We start from the raw sequence: 26,777 nt of genomic DNA on the forward strand, positions 1-26,777 counted from the left end.
TCATCTACTGGAAAAGATCAAGAACAAAGAGATCAGGAAGTGTCTAAACCAGAGAGAGAGAACCATGAAGTTGTTACATCTAAGAAATCATCAGCGGCTTACAGTGGAAAAGAACAGGATTGCAAATATTGTACTTCATGGCCATGTTGAAGACTCCATAGGAGAATAGGAGAAGACGCCCGAGACAGATGTGGTTCCAGTCAACTCTGGCAAGATATGACAGTTTGAGCCTCCGTGCCCTTTTGAGGACTGCACAGGACACAGCTCAATGACGCTCGCTTTCAATACATTTAAGAGCCTATGTCAATGAAGAGAAAGGAACATTGTACAGAGATATGGCAAAAAAGAAGTATGTCTATTGATACCACCCAACCAAAGAGTGACGTTATTCTACACGATAAACCACAAACCTGGAGTCTCTCATTAAATACCAATGCCTGACACGTTGTGTGTAGTGATTGCATGTGTCAACACATTTCTGAAGTCGCAGGCCACATTGGTGCAAGCCACACAGGATGCCAGTCCAGTCCGTCACCATGGGGCACACCTACACCAATGTCAAGTCACGCATTCACCTAACATGCATGTCATTTGGGATTCAGGAGATAACTCACATTAGCACAGGGAGAACATGCCAGCTCCACACAAACAGATCAAGAGTCAGCTGTTGTGTGAACCCTGCTGTGTGGCACTGTGCCGCTCCTGTACTGATTCCAGCTCCCATCTTCAGAATGGCGCATATCTCTTATTTACACAACGTTAACAGCACAGATAAGGCACAACTGGGATTTCAATCCTGCGAAGTACTGTGGGTGTGAACGATAGCTGACTGATGGAGGAAGAGATAACAGGAGAGGAAAACAAGACTCTGGAAGCCATGACTTAGAGGGCCAAAACAAATAAATAAACTGGGGATACTGAAGGCACAAAAGCCCTTGGGGAGAGTGTAGCCATCTCTGACTTGGCATCACAAGTATGAATTTATGCCCAGTCACTATCTGTGTGGATTTTGAATGTTCTCCCCTTTTCTGAAAATGCAGTTCATCTCAAAGACGTTGTGACTCCAAACCAGCCCTGTGCCCGTGTGTGTGTGTCTGAGGTCTGTGAAGAGGCAATACCTGCTGTGCCTCTGATGCTACTAGGATAAGCTGAAGATCCCAGGACCCCAGACTAGATTAAACGAGAAAGTGTCACTTCTATGTTACAAAAGCACTGGGTGGCACAGCACTGTTTCTATTTCCATGTTTATGTCCATTTCCATTTATTTACTTAGCAGAAGCTTTTGTCCAAAAAAACTTGGAAATGAAATCATCATAATCGAGTAAATAACAATCTGGAGGACTGTTAAGACCAACTGTGACAGGACAAAGTGACAAAATGAATCATCACAAGTAAAGAGTTCAGAATAAAATACAAATGACTTAGACTTGCTTAGCAACAAAACAGCTAATGTCAGGTGGAATGAAATTCACCAAATAAGAGTCTCTAAATGCTTCGGTGAGGGAGGTGGGGAGCCTATTTCACCAATTAGGAGCTGGACTGAGATTTGACACCACACAGAGGTAACATCACCAGACACCGACCTGAGTGAGTGAGAAGGAACATAGGACCGCACAAGTGTCTCCATATGCAAGGTACTAACCCACTGGCTATTCTGTAGGCAAGAGTCAATGTGTGCCGCTACAAGAAACCAATGTACTTATCGGAAGAGGGGAGTGACGTGTGCCCAACGCTGCTGGCTGAACACCAGAATTCCTGCTGCGTTTTCAATCATCTGCACCAACTTGGTGACACAAGCTGGGACTCCTGCCAACAGAGTGTTGCAGTAGTCCAGATGTGACAAGACCAAAGCCTGGGAGCATTTTAACATTAGATAAGTATTAACAGTATTAAAGTCATTCAGTGGTAGGCTGATCTGGTTTACTTTAGTATCGATTTATTGTTTTATTTTATTTTATGATCTGCCATTGCACCATGCTGGATATTGTGTGCTATGTGTTGATTTTGTGTATTTGTGCCAGTGACATGTTTGATTGACTTGTTACTGTGTGAACCTGAGCGCTGCATCTGGCTAATGAAGTTTTGTTTGCTCTAATCTCAGGTGCTTATGCTCCCTCAGGCATATTTGCTGTGAATCAAAAAAGCTGTGGCTTTATCTCAGATAGATAGATAGATAGATAGATAGATAGATAGATAGATAGATAGATAGATAGATAGATAGATAGATAGATAGATAGATAGATAGATAGATAGATAGATAGATATGAAAGGCACTATATAATAGATAGATAGATAGATAGATAGATAGATAGATAGATAGATAGATAGATAGATAGATAGATAGATAGATAGATAGATACTTCATTAATCCCAAGGGGAAATTCACATAATCCAGAAGCAGTATACTGACACAAAAAACAATATTAAATTAAAGAGTAATAAAAATGCATGTAAAACCAGACAATAACTTTGAGTAATGTTATTGTAATCACAAATTATCCCCCTGTGCATCCCTGCTAATTTATTTAGGGTGCAACACTGTAATGAACAAAAAAAGTGGAGAGATTGACCAGAATAATGTCAGTCAGTCAGTAAATCAGTCATTATCCAACCCGCTATATCCTAACACAGGGTCACAAGAGTCTGCTGGAGCCAATCCCAGCCAACACAGGGCGCAAGGCAGAAATAAATCCCAGGGAAGGTGCCACCCAACCGCAGGGCACACACACACCAGGAGTAATTTAGGATCTCCAATGCACCTAACCTGCATGTCTTTGGACTGTGGGAGGAAACCCATGCAGACAAGGGGAGAACATGCAAACTCCATGCATGGAGGACCCGGGAAAGTGAACTCAGGTCTCCTAACTGCCAGGCAGCAGCGCTACCCACTGCACCACCCCATATGAGATATATACCAGTGAACCCCCGATTCTCTAAAGAAGCGCAAATCCGAGAATGGCAATCACTTTCTGTTCCCTCTGATCTTTGGAAGGATGAAAAATCATGGAGGGTGGGAGCGTCCTGGGAAAGTTTTCATTTAATGAAATAAATATATTTGTACTAAAATTAACCAGTTTATTAAAACTAAAATTGACATTTAATTGTTATATCATTTAAATCCAAAATGTGTTTGAGTTGCTGAACTCATAAGTAAAAAAAATATTGGAGTGCAAAGGTTTAAGTGAAGTAAATTGGAAGTAAAAAATTCATGTTAGGAATCATAATTGAACTTACTTTTAACACTGAATTACCATGTAATGTGAATTACCCTAAATTGTCCCTGTGGTGGGCTGGCACCCGACCCGGGGTTTGTTTCCTGACTTGAGCCCTGTGTTGGCTGGGATTGGCTCCAGCAGACCCCCGTGACCCTGTAGTTAGGATATAGTGGGTTGGAGCGATTTTCATGAAGTTTGTTCCTCATTGTTCGACTAATAATACTGTAGGGTGAAATCACCCTAACTTACCCCCATCTGGCCCTATGAGCCACTCCCAGAAGGTAAAAAATTTACAAATTTCAGAAATAAGCATATGGGGTATCATTTCAAGATCACCGATTATGAATATGACTTTATTTTTTATTTTTAATCCTTCACTAACCCCCTATGCAACCCCGAATTAGGGCAGCTTGCACTAACTCGGATATTTTGTGTTTTTGTCAGGCACTAAACCTCGTTATAGCTCATTTGGTACTACCGATATCAAAAGGCGTTTACAATTTTAGTTTTAAAAGTCACATAACCGAATACATACACTTTTACTAAACTGGCAAAAGTATTTGTTTTCAAAACATTTCCGCATTTTCGAGTGTTTTCTTAATGGTACAATACTGAGAGATTTTAGGTGGTCGTGGAAATAATGAAGGCGACGCTGCACAATTTATTTTAATGTAATTTTGTGTTACACAAGTCATAGATCACGTTACTCAGATAGATACAGAGATTGTTTTGGAGAGCTGCCCACTACTAACCTTCACAAACGCAGTGGTGTACAAAGATCGTATTTTCTTTCTTTCTTTCTTTCTTTCTTTCTTTAATACTGCATTATCAGTCGCATGTCAATGTGGTAATCCATTGCTTGAATTTGCTCTTTTCCCCTTTTTTATCGCTTAATTTTATAATTTTAGGAATTACAGTTGTTGTTTAATGTTGTTGAGGATATTTACAGTAGGCGGTGCATAAATGTCGAAAAATTTGGAACTACCCTTCAGAAACGGGTGGTCTAAAATTGTTTGCCGAGACCTCCGATGACGTGTGCAGCTGTTGCGGCTCTGCAAATGGATGACTGGAGTGTTGCCCCGTCTTCGCTTCCCTTCTGCGTTGTGGGCTTTATTCTTCGTTTTGTAGCTAATGTTTCTTACCCCAAGCGCTATGTTACACTTTGCACGATGACGAGCAGACCGATACGAAATTCGACATTCCAGACTTCCTAAAGGGAGTTAAAACAACAAATCAGCGCAGTTTGCCGAATCGCCCGCTGATTCGTCCTGTAAGCGCCCACCCCACATGCCCGTTAACGGATAAATCATAAAAACTGCCCCCGATCACTCACCTGTCCCATCTGCACCAGCCGGCAGCTCTCTCTCCCTTGCTGGACCCTTCACGAACTTTCACTTTCACCGTGTGACTTTCGGGAAGTCAGACAAGTCTTTCTTGTCCGAAGCCCCCCTTTTCTGGATGAAATTTGCACTCGATTCGCACTTCAAAAAGTAAAGATCGTCCTCATCGAGAGTTGCAGGCGACGGCAAACTGCGTGGGTGAGCGCTGGAAAAGCAACGGTCACCGCAGGTCACGTAAGTAAAAAAAGATGACGACGGGCATTGTGTGACTTTGTTATTTTTTATTGCTCGGGAAATGTGAAATTATTTTTGCTCGAGATACCACCTAGAATAGCCGAAAAAAAAAGTGCGCGGGGTGGGCGTCACTTGGATAACCCCGTGAAAAACAACAGTGGCGTGAAACAATAATTATTCATGTGGCGCCTTTCGTGCATATTTCATGGCTGGTTGGGTGTCGGTGGTGGCATTTTACGGATCTGCATTATGTGCGGCTACTCTCGTATGGGAGGGAAATGATTCTTAACAGATAAATATTAATGAAGGGCACACCGAGCCGACACTACCGAATTGCTGTTGTCGCCGTCTAGGACTTAGTTGGGGCGATCGGACCACACCAAAGACGCAAAGACCCTCAGCAGCCCCTAAATATCCGTGCTGAGCACACAAGCATACATCTGCCAGTATTTCAGTTGCAGTCATGAAATGTTCAGGGCAGGTCAGTAACAGGTACAATCTGAAGTGATTCTGACCTTCCAGTCTGGAGTAAAGGGGGCCGGTGTGTGGGTGCGGGGGGCTGCGGGGGCTTGTTAATGGTGGGGATGATATCAGCATCCTAAATCTGATGCAGCTATACAATCCTAAAATATTTCCTATCGTTCAATGCAGTAACACGCAAAATACAAATACATGTCGTCTTACGGTTTCTATAGGCTCTCCTATAATATGACAGAATCAATCAATGACACTTACACATTTACCTAAAGAAAGATAAACTAATACCTTATCGCATGGGTGACCCACGAACACATGATGTGTGTGTGTGTGTGTCTGGCTGCATGTTGATGAAAATGCAATTCTGGAATGAACTACTGCCAGCATTATACTTTTGGGTGCCGTGACTGGAGATGAGGGGGGAGTAGGGGGAGCCCCCCTTGAAGACTGAGCGATGTACACGTATACGTGCGGCTTTACACTTGATCCTTATTCACAAAATTAATTAAAAAGGCGCTCTCCTGATTTTGTTCATTTAACCCACAGACGTCTTGATCTGTTGGAGTGGAACGCAATAAATCAGTAAAATAAACTGAATTTCAGACGCACACTTCATGGAATGACTTTTTGTTCTGATCAAATTCCACTTTCTGGGTTCTCAGTTCAAGAGCCGGATCAGATGATCGATCAGTATTGTATTTATATCTCCTTTTACTTAGCATGTCAAACACAGTGTAGCGTAACGCGCAATATAATGTAGTGTATATAATGCGACAAATATTTCCATCCATTCATCCATCCATTATCCAACCCGCTATATCCTAACTACAGGGTCACAGGGGTCTGCTGGAGCCAATCCCAGCCTACACAGAGCGCAAGGAAGGAAACACAACACAGGGCAGCATGGTGGCGCAGTGGGTAGCGCTGCTGCCTCGCTGTAAGGAGACCAGGGCTCGCTTCCCGGGTCCACCCTGCGTGGAGTTTGCATGTTCTCCCCGCGTCTGCGTGGGTTTCCTCCCACAGTCCAAAGACATGCAGGTGAGGTGCATTGGTGTTTCTAAATTGTGCTTGGTGTGTGTGTGTGGGTGCACACCTGTGGTTGGCTGGTGCCCTGCCCGGGATTTGTTTCCTGCCTTGCGCAAAGATGTCTAGACGTACCTTTTTCACACCACATAGTGCAACTCCTCTAGGTGAATAACCGATACCTTCCCAGGCCCGCTAATAGATGTAATCTCTCCTTCATGTTCTGTGAGGACAACTCAGTCCCTCTCTTCACCCAGGTGTCCAAGACATAAAATCATACTATAGATCTGATGACACTACTACAAAATCTATCATTGCAGCCTATGGATGTTTTAGTATCAAGAAAAAACTGACAAGCACTTGGGTTCAGATAAGGAAGTTCCACATTTCCAGATTTAACTGTCATTGCTGTTACATTGCTACCAGCGCTCCCACCTAAGGTTTCAAAGATGGCCGAATACTCTGAGCCAATTTTTGACACATAAATACAAACAACAGTCAGATCCCCTCCCTCTACACAAAGTCACAGTGGGGCAATCCTCTCATCCACCAGGGTAAATTACAACATACAAATGAAGAGCCGGGAGGACTACAAGTAAGCCCACACCTGCCCAATACTGTATCTCTTACTTTGGGGAACTCCAGATTGAAATTAGGTCCATCCCCTCTCCAGGAGTTTGGTTGTAGAACCTGTGCTGTGCATTGAGGTGAGCCTGACTACATCTTAATGGTATTTTCCCACCAGAACCTGAGGTGGTCTTCTGGTTGCAATTCTTCCAAAATAGAAGACAGCTAAAAACAGACTGAAGTACTCTGCAACCACACAATCTTCTTCTGATGTACCCTTAAAATCCTTCCCTAAAGAGGACAATTGGAGCCAGGATAGGTTAAGTGACTTGCTTAAGGTCACAATCTGGGTTAGAGGTGGTAGCCATGTGGCTTTCAGTCCAGTGTCTTAAGCAGTGCCCCCTGGATGGCTATGGTCACTCAATAGGACAGAAAGCTTCAATTTCATTAGATGTCTTAATTCTTTTTGCAGCCTGTAACATCTGGTTGTTTTTGTAGGTTCAGATGGAACTCTAGCACCCCGGAAATGTGTGACAAATTGGAGCCGCACCTTAGCCATGCTGAGCAGAGGTGAGATCTGTCATTTATTTGTATTACCTGTCATGAAATTAAATGATAAAGCTATTCTTGTGGTCTGCGATCATTTCATATAGAAGTGACCTTAACTGAGTAACCATGTGCATCCCAGGACTTGAGGACATGCCCTACTGTGACAGGCTCAGAGAAGTAATCCTTCTTAGGGCCGATTTATACTTCACGCTCAGAACGCGTACGCGCCCGCATCATGGCTGCCACGCGTTCCCAGCGTTCATTTCACGCGTCCTCTGAGCAGGTCCTCAGAAATTAACGCGACACGTGCGCGAGTTGCAGTACCAGCAAAAAGTCTGGGGGCGCAGTGTGGTAAAAGTCGGAACGTGACGTCAGAGTCTCTGTTCACTATCTACATGTGACAGCAAGCCTCTATGGAGATCCTTCGGGGATCGATGTGCGCGCTTTGCTGTTTGATGAATGGTTCAAAGTGGTGAAGCAAAATGCTGACATACAAATGCTTTCGTGGTGCTTTTATATTCAAGCGTCGCATATTTCCGATCGTAATGACACGATACATTTTAAAAGTCTCACATACCATCTTTTGTGCCGTCTTTTTTTTTTTTTGCAACTTCACAACAGCAACATGATGTATAGCATTGTATTTGAGCCACTGAGAAAAAAATAAAGGACACGGTGAAAACATGTATTTTGTGATTAAAGTGGAAATTTTGGCTTTAATCTCGAATTGTCCACTTTAACCTCGTAGTTTATTTTATCATTAATGCAGACCGTCGTAAAAGTCATCCCAGTTTTTAATCGCTACGAGCTTCTTGGACCTGACAGCAGCGGCAAGCAGCAAAAGATCACCACACAGAACAAATTAAATGTCTGATATTCCAACTCTCTGCACATTTAGAATCCTTTGATTCATACTTGATATCACTTTCATGATGAAATGCATTAAAGTGTGTATGTTACATTGTACATATAATTTCGTTTAAATAATGAATACTGTTAATAATTACACACATGGGGGTGTCACAGTGGCGGAGCGATAGCACTGCTGTCTCGCAGGGAGTTACATTGCTGGTATTTCCTGCTTGTATTCCACACTGTGCTCCGGTTTCCTTCCAAAGATATGCAGATTTAAGGATTTGTGTGTCGCTAAAATGACGCTAGTGTATGCGAGTGCTTGTATTCACCTTGCGATGAGCTGAGGCCTCGTCCAGGGACTGTTTCTCACTCGTGCCTAATGCTTGCTGGAATGGACACATCCCTGGATTGATGGATTTAATCAATAGACATCCTTTGTCAGAGATATTGCGGTAAGGTGTCATCGTAATTTAATGGGTGTTCTAGGCAATTCACAACACAGAGAAGCCGAACATGTTCTCACCGTGATGATATCTCGCACTGCCACCTGGTGGATTCCTCCAGATTTACGTAAAGTACGCACGCAAGTATAAAGACTTCAACGCTTGCGTAGCAGGAGCGTCCGCTGCAGCATGCGTCGCGTGAAGTATAACGCCGGCCTTAGTCTTGAACAGAGGGGACTGTGTGAAGACCTAATGGGGGACTTCAAAATTCTCAAAAGCATTGATAAAGAAGATCCAGCGGAATTCTTTCAACTTAATGGTGACTCACATACATGACAGCACCCAGTGGAGACTAAGGGGAAGTGCATTTAGGACTAAAGTCAGTAAGCACTTCTTTAGTCAAAGAGTTGTGGAAATCTGGAACAAACTATCAAGCCATGAAGTTGAAGAAGAAACCTTGATAACCTTTAAACAAATCTGGATCAGATATTGGGACAGCTTAACTATTTAGCTAAACAAAAATGGTCTCCTCTTATTTGTCAAATTTCTTATGTTCTTATGTACTTTGAGGATTGTGGTTGATAGTCTGACCCTGTAGGTGGTGCTAATGTTCATTTTTCATTTCTTGCAGTGTTAATGTCGGCCATTTTATGGGTGCCTTTCCATGTTTTTGCACAAAATGCTGAAGGTAAGTATTGAAACATCAGATTCCTGGAAAGACAGAGAAACCAAAATACAACTTAAGTGGCCATAAGTGACATGACAGTAATAAAATCATTGGGTGATTAATAGGAAGGTTCATACAGTAAGAACTGGAATGTCATGATTTAGCTCATCCTGCTCCCTTATGCATCGAGAGACAGAAGCTGTCAGTTGGGTGAATTGATGTTGTGGCTTCCCTGAAAAATTCTTTCCTTGAAAAATTTGTAATTGTAATTAAAGGTGTTTATATAGTTTATTGTCTATTTATTTATTAGGGTGAATGCTTTGTTCTCGTTTTTTGGATAGTTTCCATCATTTTGTCTCTTACATTAGCTATGGCCAATTACTGGTCACATTATATGGAGGTCACATTGGCGTATTCCATGCCCATATAAGATGGTGGTGAACATCTGCCATTATAATAGTATTTAAACTGTAGATTAACAAAAAGTTTTCATTTTATTTTATTAGATCTGTTAAGGTAAACAAAGCCTTCTGTTTGAATGTCTCTTTTCTGCGAGTCAGCGGAGCTCAACAGAAGCATAACAATATGCAGAATATCATCAGGGTCTACGTGCTAAAAAGTAAATATGTATGTGTCGCCCATGAGATTCATCATTCCCGTAATGTAAATTTCACTTAAAATTGTTTTAAGATCAAATTGACTTATTACCGATGAATGAGAACTCGTCATTGATGATTCTCCTGTTCATCATAAAACTTAAAATATAGTTGCAAAACATTTATATCAGAAAATGATAATTATTAATTTTGTTTAATTGGTTGGAATTGTTTTAAACAGAATACATTCATCTAATATTGTCTCTTTGTACACATTAGTCACATAAAACTGAAAGTTAAACAAATTTTATTTTAACATCTAATAATTATTTAGAACTTCAACGCACACCTATTTTTATGTCATTTACCAATTATTTTGATTTCAAACTGAATCTCACAATTCACATTTATCTGATTCACAAATGACCCGAGCATGATCTGCACAACTCATATTCACATACAATCTCGAACTGGATCATTACCCAAGAATAGTGCACATAATTGTTGTTCATTTAATTCACAAACTGAATCATTACCTGCAAACAGGGAACACAGTTCTCATTAATTTGATTCCTGATCTGAATCATTACCAGAGAATGAGTCTCACATTTTTTTATTCATTTGACTCATGAATGGAATCAATATCCAAGAATTAGGTGCATGATCCTGGATCACTTATTATCTAAGGAGTGAGCCATTACCCAAGAATAGGGCACACAATTCTCATTCATTTGATTCACAAACTGAATCATTACCTGAGAATGAGGCACATGATTTTTGTTCACTAATTATCTTAAATTGAATCATTACCCAAGAACGAGTTACACAATTGTTATTCACATACTGCATTTTTCTCAAACTGAATCATTACCCAAGTACAAGTCTCACAATTCACATTCATTTGATTCTCAAAATTCTGAGAATGTGTCCCACAATTGTTATTTATTTGATTCACGAATAGAATCAAAAAGAATAGAAATGAATAGAATTCATGATTCTCATTCACCTATAGCTCACAAATTTATCAGCTGAATTACTCATTTTAACCATGTTTTTTATGCTTTGAACTTTCAAATAGGAAATTATTATATAATACAAATTGTCAGCCTTTTAATATGCAATTTAGTATATAATAATGAAATAATTATATGATTATATGTTTGCTATTCATTCAAATGGTACCTTCCCAAAAAAGCTTTTTGCTTTTTGTTTTTTCAATTTTTTTAAATTGCTGCCTTCCCTAGGTCCTATCGATGAATCAAACGCATTCAGGAAAGTGATTCATAATGTCTTTCACTAAAGCTAATAAAGGTCCTGCTTGGCTGGAAATCTTTGCCTAATATTTTAGTTTTGGTGCAATGATTTCTCTGACTTCCTGTCTATTGAATGAGAATAATTTTGCCTTTCCTTTTGGTGCCTACCATTCCCAGGTACCACCAACTATTCCAAATAAAACTTCCCTGAGTTCTATCAGGCAGCGCTCATTATGAAATGTGTCAAATAATTTAAAGATTGATTGATGTTTACTCCTTCAGAGTAAGGTCCTTCTACCATTCATTTCTAATTAAGTGCTAGAATGATTTCATGTGTTACTTAGATGTTAATTGCTGTCTGGTTTTATGAAATGGTCCTTTGTGGTATGATGCTAGCTTTGACAGAGGTCCTATCAGGTGTGTGCCACCCTTTGTATTTCATTTATGTATTCAACAAGTTCATTTGAATAAAAAACCGTGGGTTTATTTGGCACATTTGTTAAATGTTGTGTTCTCCACACTTGTCAGACCTACTACACCACTTGTCCTCTTCATAGCCCTTTCATAACCATGTCCTCTATTCTCCTCAGCCACACTTCACGTCATTATTGCGTCTGCAGGTGAAGATGTTCTTCTGCCTTGCACATTTCCACCTCTGGACTGGAGAGACCCCAGAAACTTCCTGATCATTAAGTGGCAGCATGGCTCCTCAATTATTTATCACTATGAAGATGAGGAGCACAGGCCAGAATGGGGACTGGAAAGGTTCAGAGGGAGAATCCAGATGTTTCACCAAGAGATCTCCAAAGGAAATGCATCTGCTCTTTTGACAAATGTCCACCTGGAAGATGCTGGGAAGTATGTGTGTATGGTTATCTGGGTATCCAATTATAAGGAAACTCAGCTGCAGTTATCCGTAACTGGAGAGGACATGCCAAGTGAGTATCAGGAGGAGGGAAGTCCTTACAGAATGACTGGTCCACTTTGGGTCATGGCTCTGTAGGCTGTTGTCAAAGATGAGTCTTCTTAATCTGTATGAGTCCTCTTAAGATCTTCTTAACCTCTCTTAAATTAGATGGTATAGATCTCTGGACTACCATCTTCAGGTCTCTTCACACATGTTCTGTGTGGTTTAAGTCTGGGCTTTGGCTGGGCTACTCAGGGACACTTAGGGACTTGTCCTAAAGCCACTCCGGTGTTGCCTTGGCTGTATTCTTTAGGTCATTGAGCCATCTCCCCAGTCTGAGGTGGAGTGTTCTGTAGGTCCTCTCTGTATTTGACTGCATTAATCCTTTCCTTTATTATGACCAGTTTTCCTGTCCCTGCACCCCCACGGCATGATGCTACCACCACCTTACTTGACTATAGGGATCGTGCCAGGCATAGTGCTCAAAGAGTTACATTTTTGTCTAATTAGTCCAGCAGATCTTTTTTTCTCATGGTCTTGCAATCCTTTCAGTTGTCATATAAGGTTTACTCAAGAGTGTCTTCTGTCCAGTCGCTCTACCATCAACACCTGTTTGATACTACTGAGACGGTTTTTCTTGTGACAGGTTCTCCCATCTCAGCAGAGGACATCTAGAGCTCTGTTAGAGTCGCCATTGAAATCTTTATCATCTTTCTCACTAAACCCGTTGTTGCCTGGTTTTTAGTTTGGTTACTCAGACAACTTTAGGATGAGTCCTGGTGGGTCCAAGCTTCTTTTATTTCACAAATCCTGGGGCTGTTGTGCTCCTGGGAACACTCAAAGCTTTAGAAATGATTTGATCTCCCACCTCTAAACCAGAAATCTACAGAATGTTCCTTGGGCTTCATGGCTTGGTTTTGTTTTGATTTGCAGTGCAAATTGTGGACCTTCTATACACAGGTAGACGTGAGCCTTTCTAAACAGCATCAGATGGACTGAATTGGCCACAGGTGGACTCCCCTCAACCTGAGTGCAACTTGGAGTACCACAGCAAAGTACTTGAATAATTTAATGAACCAATAGCTTTCAATTGTTGATTTTTAATACATTTTCAAACTTTTCTGAAAATGTTTTCTCTTTGTCATTGTGGGTTATTGAGTGTAGACTGATTGTTGCCTGGTTTTTAGTTTGGCTGGTCGGCTAACTCTAGGATGAGGCCTGGTGGGTCCAAACTTCTTCTGTTTAACAAATCTTTATCCTGCTGTGCTCCTGGGAACACTCAAAGCTTTAGAAATGTATCCCTCAAGAGAATTTGATCACTGAGGTTTACAGAGAGGTTCTTGAACTTTCATGGCTTGGTTTTGTTTTTGACATACCATATAAATTGTGGACCTTCTATACACAGGTACATGTGTGCCTTTCTAAATAGCATCTGGTCAATTCAATGTGCCACAAATGGACTCCAGTCAAGTTCTGGACACATCTCAAGGAGAGTTAAAGCCAACATGATGGACCTGACCTGGAATGGTCTGAATACTTCTAGGAATAAGAGATTTCAGTTTTTGATATATATATATATATATATATATGTATATATATATATATATATATATATATATATATATATATATATATATATATATATATATATATATATATATATATATATATATATATATATATGTAGCCACTGGAGCATAAGGCAAAGTCAGGCACGGTAACACACGTGTCAAAAGAAATCTCACAGTCCAAAAGTTTGTTTTAAAAATATTTAGTGAAAGTTAAAAGCAGATAATCCACACAAGAATAAAAGAAAAAATAGTGACACACGTAGAATAAAAGGCAAAAAAAGGAAAAAATGTATCTTGTCTAAACTTAGTTTTTCTTGGGGATCTTTAGTTATTTCTCTACTTAAAAGTTCTTCTTATGTACGCTATAAGCGCACAGCTTCATGCTTAAATAAGTGCGCTGTCTTTACGTGTTACTTCACACATTCAAAGAGCCCATAGGCCATCAAGCATGAGCACGGTTTAAAACCGTATGCCTGTATACCTTACACATGGCAAGTTTGTCACTAACTGAAGAATAATTTTCACTAATAGCTGTTAGAAATTTCAAGAATATACTAATACAATTCTATTTATGGGGGTTATAGGAACCTCCCATAGATTATGCATTGTCATCTAGTGAAATATTAATGAATCTTATAGGACTACAAAATGGCTATATATATATATATATATATATATATATATATATATATATATATATATATATATATATATATATATACACTCTATGTATATAAAAGCCTAAGCCTATAATTGCAATGATTTTATGTGATGTTTTTATGTCACATTTTTTGTCATGCTTTAAATTGGGCTTATTTTAAAACCTACATATATATGTTTGGTATCATTCTCATTTCAGAATTTATCAAACTTTAATGTGAAGTTGTTAGATTTTCAGATTCTTATTCTATTTTTAAATTCTAAACTAAATAATATCAAGAACTCACATCTCGCGAGACAAGACTTGGTGCCAAGAGATTTAACCACACCTGGGGCCGGAAAATAAAAGACAAAGAGTAGGACAAGTGCTGTACAGGCTTTGAAATGTTTGAAACGCTGCACAAGTAACTGATTGAGCAAAGAGGAGGTAAAAAAAGAACTATATTTGTTTCCCATTGTATCATAGTTCAAAAGGGGGTTTCGGAGGAGTGACCACGTCTCCTTGGGGTGCGTTCAGCCCCCTCTTTACAATGGGAGCAGCAGAGACACGAAGTGACCAGGGGGGTTGGCGAGCGAAGCGATCAGGGGCGAACCCCCTAGTGTATATATATATACAGTATATATATATATATATATATATATATATATATATATATATATATATATATATATATATATATATATATATATATAAATATATAATCCAACATCTGTCTGTCTGTTTGTCTGTCTGCTTTTCATGAGAGAACTACTTAAAAAAATTATAAAATAAAACCTGACCAAAATCTGTTAACATTCTAGGTGAATTTGCAGATTCTCTCATTGCACTAAGTATCATAGTTCACCTGTGGTTCCAAAGTTTTTGCACAAATCTGAAAGAGCGGCTGTGTAGGGGAGCTCCTGACTCATGCACAAGCCCCTGTTCGAGTAGCTCTAACCTCACACCACGTGTTGGAGTGCATCTTGCCTCCACTTAGCTAACAATACCTGTTTGTTAGGCCGACATTATTATCTAGAGATTGTCAAGGAGTAACGTTTGACATTTTTGAGGGAGAGATCAGAGCTACATGTTTTTGAGAGGGCACCTGCTGATTGCCAGAGATATCACGGCCATGCGCTCTTCTCCCCACACGGGGGGCGCTCACCCATCAGAGCTGAATACAATCAGGTACAGTGCCAATGTTTGACATTCTTCATTCTTCCGCTGGTCCAGAATAACATTTTTTTTTTGATGATTTTTAAAGTTTATCCTGTTTCACTACTACATGGCCGGAGCTGTGGGGGACAGCTAGTTTAAAATGAATTTGCAAACCTTTCTGAAAGAACACTTTTAATTTGTCATATGAGTTGTTAAGTGTAGAATGATGGGAAAAATGGCTAATTTATCAATTTAAAATTAAATCACCACAATAAAGTGTGCAGAAAGTGAAGGGGTCTCAAAACTTTCTCAATCCACTGTATATTTCCTGATCAGAAACTCTATATGTTTTTCTTTAAGATGATATTGTCAAACCAGTTTAATCCCACTCAGGGCCAAGTGGGACATTTTTGAGGGGACCAAAATGGGATAAGATTAGAGAATTCAGCTGATTTCCTGCACTTTCTAGGCAAACATGTTTGTTCTGATCTGGTTACATATTTCATTGTTTTCTCATCTTGTGTGACATACAGTATACTGGTCTTATTTAATTCCATTTTTTATTTCCCTCCCAGGTGCTCAAGTGATCATCGTTGGATTGTCCACCTTGCTTGTGATGATTTTACTGCTTTCACTGTTAGAATGTGAGTGTCATGGTGATACCAGAAGTATTCAATCAACAGCAGCTCAGCATGAGTTTTGAGCTCATGGAGGGTCTCTGTGTCCAACGCTCAGCTAGTCACCCTTCTTGAGTTCCCGCAGGGAGACTCGTTGGCACGCTCTGGTGGCTGAATTTGTTATCGTAATGTGACCGAGACAAGCACCCTTTCTTAGTGTTTTGTGATTATCACCCAGTCTACTTTTAAAATCTATGGCCTGTATTAATGTACAACTTTCTTGTTAGCCTTCAGATAATTCCACAGCCATGTTGTCCAATTGCAGTGCCTACTGGATGATTATTTATTGAACTAAAGGGTCTGTCCATAGTGGAAGCCACTTGCTTCAAAAGAACAATTATTGATAGATAGATAGATAGATAGATAGATAGATAGATAGATAGATAGATAGATAGATAGATAGATAGATAGATAGATAGATAGATAGATAGATAGATAGATAGATAGATAGATAGATAGATAGATAGATACTTTATTAATCCCAAGGGGAAATTTACATACTCCAGCAGCATACTGATAAAAACAATATTAAATTAAAGAGTGAAAACAATGAAAGTACGAGCAGACAATAATTTTGTATAATATTAACGTTTACCCACCCCTCCGGGTGGAAATGAAGAGTCACATAGTGTGGGGGAGGAACGATCTCCTCAGTCTGTCAGTGGAGCAGGACAGTGACAGCAGTCGGTCACTGAAGCTGCTCTCCATGACTGACAGGAGCCTGCTCAGTGCCCGCCGCTCTGCCACGGATGGGTCTATTGTGTAGAAGAACACAAATACTTGTTGCAATGACCATCAGCTGGTTGCACTGACTCCTATCATGATGAAGTGCTTCAAAAGACTGGCCATGATGTTCAACCAGAGCATCATACAAGTCACTCTAGACTTCCTTCAGTTTTCCTACAGAGCAAAAAGCTTCACAGAGGATGCTCTGTCACTACTGCCATAGATTTAAGTCTCTCACAGGATAGTTATGTCAGAATACTATTTATTGGTTATACTTCTGCATTCAGTACATTGATACCATCGAAACTGACAGACATGCTCCTCACCCTTGGTCTGCCATTCATCATCTGTAATTGGAGTCCTGAGCTTTCTAACAGACAGACCGTATTTAGTCCAGCATATGGGATTTAAATATAGGGACCCCTCAAGGCTGTGTGCTAAGTCTCCTGCTTATACCCTCTTCACCCTCCCAGAATAACACCAGTGTCATCAAGTGTGCATTTTCTGCGAGAAAAGAGACAGACTACAAGAGGAGATGGTAAATCTGGTAACGTGATGCCAGGACAACAACCGCTCCTTAAATGGTAGTAAAAAATGAATGAGATTATTGTTGACCATGGAAAAGGAGGGAGCAGCACACATTTATGTACATCAGTGAGGTAGAGGAGCAGAGAGTGAAGACCTTTACATGTCTTCGTGTTTATTTTACTGAGGAGCTTAGCTGGTCCCATACCATTATTCAAGTGGTCAAGGCATGTCAAATACATTTGTATTTGATGAGAAGGCTAAAGGAACTTAACATGCCAGCCAGTATCCTTAGTATCTTTTTTAGGGGTACTGTTGAAAGCATTTTTACCAATACCATCACCATCTGATTTGGTAGCTGCTGGAACACAGGGCTTTACAGCAGGTCATCAGGACCAGGAGTCATTCCAGGAACAGCTCTTCCTGCTCAGGAGGACATGTACCATGCTAGAGTCTTTAGGGGAGCCCACCCTCAACACAATCTATTCACACTTCTACATCAGTTAGATGCTATAGGAGTGTGAAATCAAGGAATGCTAGACTAGAGAACGGTTTTTATCTGCAGAAAATCAGAATTGTAAATGACTGCAATCCATTATCTAATCACCTCACAATGTCTGATGTTGCTGGGACATGCTGTTGGTCCAGCCAGTAATGTACCTTATCCACTCACCTTTTGAGTTATCATATCTGGATTACATGTTTTCATTTTTGGATTACATGTTTCTGCCATTACATGTTTCACAGATCTTGACTTTGCTGTTGATGCTGTGCTCTTCACGAAGTCAATGGAGGCTCTGATCGAGGCACTCGAGAAACTGAGTGAGGAGTCTGTCTGTGCTTGTGAGGGTCCTGGATAAAAACCAACATCCAAGCCTTTCATGACCTCTTGGGCACAGCCATCAGCAGGGTGTCTGTGTGCGGAGAGAGTGTTGACCTCGTCATTGAGAGGTTTACTTACCTTGGCAGTGACATTCATGCCATTCATGACTGAGTGAGGAGTCTGAGTGTCTGGGCTTGCAAGTGTCCTGGTTAAAAACCAAGATCCAGGCCTGTCGACCTTGTTGAGAGGTTTACTTACCTTGACAGTGACATTCATGTCTCTGTGACTCTTCCTATGAAGTCAATAGACGGATTGGGAGAGCATGGGAGGGGGTCATGAGGTCGCTGGAAAGGGGTGTGTGGCGCTCCTGATATCTATGCAAAAGGACGAAGGTCCAAGTCTTTAGAGTCCTGTCCTGGTGCTTCCAGTTTTGCTATGTGGTTGCGAGACATGGATGCTCTCCAGTGACCTGAGATGAAGGCTGGACTCCTTTGGTACTGTGTCTCTCCGGAAAATCCTTGGTCATCATTGGTTTGACTTTGTGTTGCTCATGAAGTCCCGAATGAGGCACATTACCGTATTGTGAGGGAACATCAGTTACGGCACTATGGCCATGTGGTGCGTTTCACCGAGCGTATTATGGCTTGTAAGATCCTCATTGTTGGGGACCCAAGTGCCTGGACCAGGCCAACGGATTGCCCACGTAATACCTGGCTGCAGCAGATAGAGGGTCATTTCCGGAGGGTGGAACTGGACCGCGTGTCTGCCTGGGGGGTTGCCAACCGGGATCCTGAGCTTTTTCGTCGTGTAGTGGGTGAGGCAACGCACTGTACCAGTGCATGCTCCCCAACTTGACTTGACTTGATGTTTCTGTCCGTTGGTATCTGTGAGGGATTAACTCCAGGAACCCCGCAAATACCAAGATTCCCAGTAGCTCAAGTCCCTTATATAAGGACTTCATAAAGGTCAAATACAATTAGTATTTTGTTATATGCAAGCTGAAGTTAGAAAATGGGATTTATTAGAACGGAACAAACCTTCACAAAGCTGATCATGCCATTCATTTCTCAATGTGGTCTCCACCCTTCTCAATGCACTTGTGCCACCTGCCTGGCAGTGCCAGCAGAATAGAATGTTTTGTCTCGTCCTCACCACCACTTGTGCACCACTTTCTTCACGTGATCATCTGTCTTGAATCAACGACCACTCAGATGTATTTTATTTTTTTTTAGTGGTCCACAAAGGTGGAAATCACAACTGAGTAAAATCTGGTGAATAAGAATAATGTGGCAATACCTCAAACTTCAGTTTCTCCAGACAAGCCTTGGTGTTCTTGCCATTGTCTTGCAGCAAAAGGACTCCTTGAGACAGCAGTCCCTGCTGCTTGGATCAAATATCAGGCTTCACCGTGGTCTTCAGCAAGTCACAGGAACTTGCATTGGTGACTGTAGTGTTCGACAATAACTCGGGTGTACAAGTGGTTGTGAGGACGAGACAAAACCTTTGATTCTGCTGGAATCCTGGCACTGCCAGGCAGGGGGTGCAAGTGCATCGAGAAGGGTGGAGACTCCATTGAGAAATGAATGATTTGATCGGTTTTGTGAAGGTTCATTCCATTTTCTGATAAATCACATTTTCGAATTTTAGCTTGACTCGCCTTCGTACTAATGGTTTATATTAGTACTTTCACATCCTCCCTTATACTTGAAGTCATCTCAAGATTACTTACAGTAGCACTAGCACTGCTAACACTTTCATGAATTTCAGCTAAATTATGCTTTATTGTGTGAATGCTTGTTCGTTCTTACCGAGCTTACAACCTGCTTTGGCAAACGACATGCCTGTTAAAAGGTCTAAAATTTTTATTTTCTCATTGAGTGATACAGTACCAGCTTATGTTCCCTCGTACCTTGTACTGACGAAGTCCCTGTACTTTGTACACACCGCCATTCGCTACTACCGATTGAATGGTTTAGTGAGTTCTGCTGCAATCTCTCATGGCCTCTTATGCAGGTGCCAAAAAGACAATCAAATACGACTATAGAGGAAGAAGAAATCGAAACAAGATTTATATAGGTGAAACAGTGACAGGAACATTACTGGCCATTAAGGGTGAAAGCAGAGGCCTGGAACCTCTGCCCAATCCCATCTCCCCACTAAGCCGGTGTCCTGTAGGGTATGCCTTCACATTACTTCATTTGCATGGATTCAGCGTAATGCTGAAAAAACTAAAGTTTTGCATTTTGGAACTTTCTGGATTTTTTTTTTTTTTTTCAAAATTTTTTAATCTGCGGTTGGTTGAATCTGCAGATGTGGAGTCCATGAATATGAAAGGCCAGCTGTACCTCATTTATTTATTCACATATTATTCATAGTATTTGCACTGTATTTACTTCATTGCACACCTGCATTTATTGTGGAAATTTGACTTGATTTAATTTTAAATACTTTATTGTTCCCCGAGGGGAAATTGTCTTTTTGCATGAGCTTTTTTTCAGACAGAGCACAGGGTCAGCCATTTTATAGCATCCCATGTTTTTCTATTTTACTATTTATTGACTATTAGCGTGTTAATTGTATTGTCTTGTGTTAAATTTGTGTATATTGGTTGCTAATAGAGCATGCAGAGCACAATTTTCATTTTATGGTGTGACTGATTACTTACTGTGCACATGACAGTAAATTAATAATAATAATAATAATAATAATAATAATGTTTGATTTGTTTCAAACTAGTTTTGTTAAACTTGGCTTGCATGTATGGATTTTTTTATTTAAATAAAATATAAATATAAATATAAATATAAATAATAATAATAATAATAATAATAATAATAATAATAATTTTGGTGGGCTGGCCCTGCCCGGTTTGTTTCCTGCCTTGCGCCCTGTGTTGGCTGGGATTGGCTCCAGCAGACCCCCGTGACCCTGTGTTAGGATATAGCGGGTTGGTAAATGGATGGATAATAATAATAATGAGGTTGATTTGTTTCAAACCAGTTTCGTTAAACTTGTCTTGCATGAATGGAATGTTTTTTTTTATTTTAATAAAATAAAATATTAAAATAACAATAATAATAATACATTTTATTTATATAGTGCCTTTACCATGCTCAATTGCTTCTCAAAGAGATGTATTTCTAATTGTCACACCATTTGTGGACACCCATGGGTGCTCCAGCATTCCCAGGAGACCTCATAACTGAAGTGTGTTTAATACAGAAGGGCTGGTGCTCCAGATGTGGGATGATAATTCAGATGACAGGACAATTAATTGTTACTTTATTCTTGTCTCCTTTAATAAATTAATATTCTCTCTTTTCTCTCTTCTTTTAATTAATACAGCTAAGCGACTGAAGAAGCGTTACAGGTCGCTTGGCAAATCAAATTGCTGAAAGGGTCCAATAACTGAGAATAAGATGCCACCATGTCCAGCACCATTCAGTCCTGCTCTACTGTGTTTCACCATGATGAGATCTGACCACTCTGTTCCAGAAGGTTTATTTCGTCAGGAGGATGACACCTGTTATTTGTCTGAGGAACATTACGAAAACATTTGGAAAACATGTGGTGTCATTCACAATGGCAGTTCCCAGCTGAAAGAGACCGATGTGAGGGAGCCATCTTCTAAAAAAAGACTGATATGAAATGGAAGAGAGGAATCCTTGGAGGACGGTTTGATTGCTTGGACCTTTGCACCATTTAGACAGTCAGGTCTGATTAACATGCAACCAGACATGAGATTAACATCATGGTAACCCAAGGAAATGTCAGTGTCCATCAGTGCCCATTGCACTCTGTCCTCATTGTGTATAGTACATCTTGGTGTGGCACCTGCTCAGCCCAGAGCTGCAGAGCTTAAACATGTTGGTGAGGGTGACATTAAAATGGAAAACATGCATGCTAAAAACCTCTGTTCATCCTGCATGGCTTCTTTTTAGGACCCTTAGCCCTTGCCCAACTAGTGTACTGCCAAGAGATGATAGGTCACAAAATAAAACATTTAGAAACAGGCAAAAGTCAAAACCAGGACAGCAATCCCATCTTTAATCACTACCAAAATGTAAATCCAAACTCAATGCTTGATAAACAGGAGCTTCAGTTTGTTTGCCAAAAATCAATGGCAAGATTTGCACTGTATTAAGTATTAGAGGATATGTCATAGGTCATTTGACACAATGGCAAAGCGGAGTATTGCAAAACAAAAGCAATACATTATTTAAAGAAAGTTTATTTAAAAAATAAATAAACAGAAATTTGGAGGCCCCAATATTTAAAAGTATCAGGGGCTAACCGGCACTGTCCAGGGTAGAAGAAATTGCAGTTATTGTCACTAAACAAATCCCGGGGAAAATATTTTGGCAACAAACTTAAATTTCAATGACCTGTGCCAAGGTCCAAAAATGCCTCCTAGGGAGCACCTCCTAAATACAGCCTAGGTGTGTTCACTAAATAAAGTTCCCCCAGGAACAAATGGGGAAACTGCTAAATTGGTCAGAGAGGTGCTTAGCAATGTGGATTTGCATACCGCACAAACACGCATCTGGCTTTATATGTAAGATCTACATATTGCTTAAGAAATCTTTATTGACTTTAAAGGAAATAAATAAATTCTAACAGCTTGTAACAATTAGGTTAAGGGATGATTTTACCTTCAGGTCATAAGGCTACTCAGGAGACACCCACACTGACCACTACATGAGCATTTCTTCAATCTTTTGCCTGTTATAATTTATGTCTGGTGTTGTTGTATTTAATGTCTTTTGTACTACTGACCCTAACCAATGAAAGATATGCAAATAAGAATCTCGCTATACTTTCCACACATGAACATAAATTAGAACCTGAACAGGGTTACTGGTTATCACTATTTCTTTCAATATGGTCAAGATGGCTAGAACTTCCCAAATTTTCATAGACACTGACACACACGTGCAATTGGAAGGCAGCTAAAGGGCCTGAATAATCGTAATTCCAGACTGGTGGGTGGCGAGGTGCACTGACTTTCTCTCTCAATCCTCTACAGACCATCCATGGGAAATCTCGTAAGGTCCCAGCCCCACTTGGAAACTCTGCCCCAGTACCCTCCCACCTGGTTAATTTTCAGGTCCTGTCCCTGTCTCTTCAGGGCTTCTTTCATCCTGCCAACTACGCCATTGTCACAATAAGACTCGAAACACATCAAAATGGTTTGGGGAAGCCACCCGTATATTGTGCCCTGGCTGAAAATGGGTAAATTAGTTCATGAGATGTTCCCAGGTCTGAGACCAAAACAGGAAGAGAGGAATCCTTGGAGGACGGCTTGATTGCTTGGACCTTTGCACCATTTAGACAGTCAGCTCTGATTAACATGGAACCAAGACATGAGATTAACATCAAGGTAATGGCAGCGTCCATCAGTGCTTATTGCAGTCTATCCTCACTGTGTATAGTACAACTTGGTGTGGCACCTGCTCAGCCCAGAGCGGCAGAACCTTACATATGTTGGTGAGGTTGACTTTAAAAAGGAAAACATGCATGCTAATGTCATAAGGTTCCAACCCCACTCAGAAACTCAGCCCTGGTACTCTCCCACCTGGTTAATTTTCAGGTCCTGTCCCTGTCTCTTCAGGACTTCTTGCATCCTGCCGACTATGCCACTGTCACAATAAGAATTGAAAGACATCAAAAACGTTTTGGGGTAGCCACCTGTATATTGTGCTCTGGCTACAAATGGGTAAATTAGCTCATGAATGAGATGTTCACAGGCCTGAATCCAAAACAGAACTGATCTTCAGGTTGTACAGATGGCAGCTTTAAAGGCTGCAATAGGAAGTGATGTCATCAGTGGGGTCAGAACCGTGTGGGATTTCCCGTGGATGGTCTGCAGAGGATTGAGAGAGAAAGTCAGTACCCCTCATCACCCCCTGGTCTGGCGTGGAGCTGCTATTATTTAGACCCTTTAGCTGCCTCCCAATCGCACGTGTGTGACAACACCCAGTTACTGTATGTTCATTTCTGTACTCTTCTTTTTATTACTGTTTTTTTCATCTCTTTCTTTGATAATGGCTATATGGTTTAGTACAATTTCTTGGAAAGTCAGGGCTTTGAGCCCAGGTCATCAATGACATTGCCTGCTTGACCTCTTCCGACATCACCTTGTAGATGTGGCATTGTGAGTCTATTGGCTCCAGATGTGTGTTGCTGTCATAATAAATACTATTGTGTCACAGCCTTCTTCCTCTACCTCCACAAAAAAAGTGTGATGTTCTCATTATTGTTAAACACTCTCTCCAAATTGTAGATCTTCAAGCAGGTGGTGATGGAGCAGGCAGTTTTTGCTTCCTGCAGGCCGAGATTGGTGGATGCAAATTGCTGTCAATTTCTGCATTCAGACACACTCCATTCTGCTCTTTCTTTTTTCCCTCTTTAACCCGTGGCCTTCTCGAATACTGAATTCTGAACTTTTACTTGGTATTAATGCTAATGCCATACTGTTTATTGTTCATTCTCTGCTTTTCATGCTTTCTTTATGCGAGCTAGTTTCAGATCTGAGCTTATCGGACTAGATTCCTCGGAAAGTGAGTTCTCATACTGTTCTTCACAGCATAAATCACAGTCTTGTATTGAAAATATCTTCATCCCACATTCTCCTACCTTCCTGGTTCTTGATTAATTCTTAATTCGTATTCTCTGCTAAGGAGCCAGAGCACAAAATTGAATGCTGATTCTGTGGATAATGCTGGTGCCATCAAGAAAGCCAGTAAAGGCGTCATCCACAACCTTACAATCTCATTTTCATCACACCGTTCTCCTTTAATGCTTCATAAAATTGATGAGCTTGAATTTAAACTTACAGCTTTAGAAGAAGGTTGTCCCTCACAGCCTTGCAGCCATCCCAAATGTACCTCTGATGAGGTCACCCTCCTGAAGCTAAGCATGTTCAGGCCTGGCCAGGACTTGGATGGGAGACCAGCTAGGAAAAGCTTGGATTGCTAGGCAAGGCCAGCAGGGGGTGCTTACCCTGCAATCTGAATGTGGATCCTAATTCTCCAGTACAGTGGTGGTGGGACACTTGGCTGCCATAATGGTGCTGTCCCTCAGATGTGATGTAAAACTGAGCTTCTGACTTACTGTGGGCATTAAAGAACAGAGTGTAATCCAATGTCTTGGCTAAATTGCCCACCACAGCCTAGTAATTCTGGCCCCATAATCATCCCCTGTCTCTAATTTGCTCTGTCTTTTTCACCATCTAACAACTAATGTGTGTTGAATATACTGGAACAAAAATGGCTGCCGTCAAATCGTTTAGGTGGATCCCTGAGCAACTGTAGTGATGTTCATTACAATTATGTAGCACTTTGACTAGCGAGAAAACCTCTATATAAATGTAATGAATTATTATTATTATTATTATTATTATTATTATTAAAGGAGCACAAGCTTCCCATTGTATCTGCCAGAATAAAACTTAACTCACTTCTGACTCAAAGGACTGAATTCCAAATTCACCATTCCCAAGCTCACAATTATGTTTATGGGGCAAGGCTTCTTACATTGAGGACCAAGTCCCAAAACCCCTTTCCATCAATTTGATTCATCCACACAAAAATTTCAACCTCTAGTTTAGATAGGACTGCAAACACAAAATAGGCCTCTCTGGCATAAGTACGCATGAGTTTGTTTGGCTTGCAAAGGACAACAGAATCTAACACTTGAATATTTTTAACAAATTGAAAGGGGGAACCTTGTAAGGGGTCTTTTCATCGGATTGGCTGGCCCAGCTCTGTTTCAGTTGTGGAATGGCCAAATGGGGGAGGCAGCTTGATGGCCGAAGTTTCCAGGACTCTGAACAAATCCAAATCATATAATGTGATATCATCTGCTGTTAAATTCTGCTACGTACTTCTAAAATTTTATTTGTATACTGTATTGAGGATTTGTTCTGTTCTGTGTATTGTATTGTATTGTATTTGACCTCCTTCTTTTTGACACCCACTGCACGCCCAACCTACCTGGAAAGGTGTCTCTCTTTAAACTGCCTTTCCTGAGATTTCTTCCATTTTTTCCCTACTGGTTTTTTTTTGGGGGTCCTTGTCTTCTTAAAGAGTCAAGGCTGGGGGGCTGTCAAAAGGCAGGGCCTGTTAAAGCCCATTGTGACACTTCTTGTGTGATTTTGGGCTATGCATAAAATAAATTGTATTGTATTGTATTGTAACCCTTGGCGCAAATAACAAAACAATATTTCTTATAATAATTGAAGAGTTGGTTTTTTTTTTTTGGAAAAATAATCTATAAAACAAAGCAAGGGCAAAAAATAACAAAACTGGAAAAATATTTACAATAAACTGCCTAGGAAAGACAGTCTTAAACTGAATAAAATCTGAGCCCATAAACCAGCTGTCACAAACTAGAAGCAAACGTAAAGTTTACAAACCAAAGAGTCAAAAACGAGAACTTATGAAACAATGAACACAACAAGTTCAAGTATGGGAGCCAAACCACATCAGTCTGTTGTGTCAGTTGCCAAAACCCAAAATGACTCAGCTGAA

The 26,777-nt window shown here is 40.5% G+C and overlaps 2 protein-coding genes across 5 annotated transcripts in view; one reads left to right on the forward strand and one right to left on the reverse strand.

Annotated features, from left to right (window-relative positions):
- The window catches only part of LOC120515142 (V-set domain-containing T-cell activation inhibitor 1-like), a 35,340-nt gene extending 30,689 nt beyond the window's left edge, over positions 1 to 4,651 (reverse strand). For 2 of the 3 annotated variants that reach the window (XM_039735890.1, XM_039735907.1), the window contains exon 1: positions 4,549 to 4,651. The gene's annotated coding sequence lies outside the window, so the exon portion shown is untranslated. Of the gene's footprint in view, positions 1 to 3,967; positions 4,026 to 4,548 lie in introns of those variants that run through there. The other variant, XM_039735898.1, reaches the window with a different exon arrangement.
- On the forward strand, positions 4,080 to 22,156 carry LOC120515159 (CD276 antigen homolog). 2 transcript variants are annotated; one of them, XM_039735915.1, is made up of 6 exons: positions 4,080 to 4,789; positions 7,355 to 7,426; positions 9,335 to 9,391; positions 11,810 to 12,157; positions 16,071 to 16,139; positions 21,592 to 22,156. In XM_039735915.1, the coding sequence occupies exons 2-6, from the start codon at positions 7,414 to 7,416 to the stop codon at positions 21,639 to 21,641; spliced, it is 537 nt and encodes a 178-aa protein (XP_039591849.1). In that variant the 5' UTR covers positions 4,080 to 4,789; positions 7,355 to 7,413; the 3' UTR covers positions 21,642 to 22,156. The 2 variants fall into 2 exon arrangements, with proteins under 2 accessions (XP_039591849.1, XP_039591853.1); XM_039735919.1 differs by having other exon boundaries at positions 11,840 to 12,157.
- Positions 22,157 to 26,777: the final 4,621 nt, after the last annotated feature.

This window comes from Polypterus senegalus, chromosome 1 (assembly GCF_016835505.1).
Source record: "Polypterus senegalus isolate Bchr_013 chromosome 1, ASM1683550v1, whole genome shotgun sequence".
Lineage (NCBI taxonomy): Eukaryota > Metazoa > Chordata > Cladistia > Polypteriformes > Polypteridae > Polypterus > Polypterus senegalus.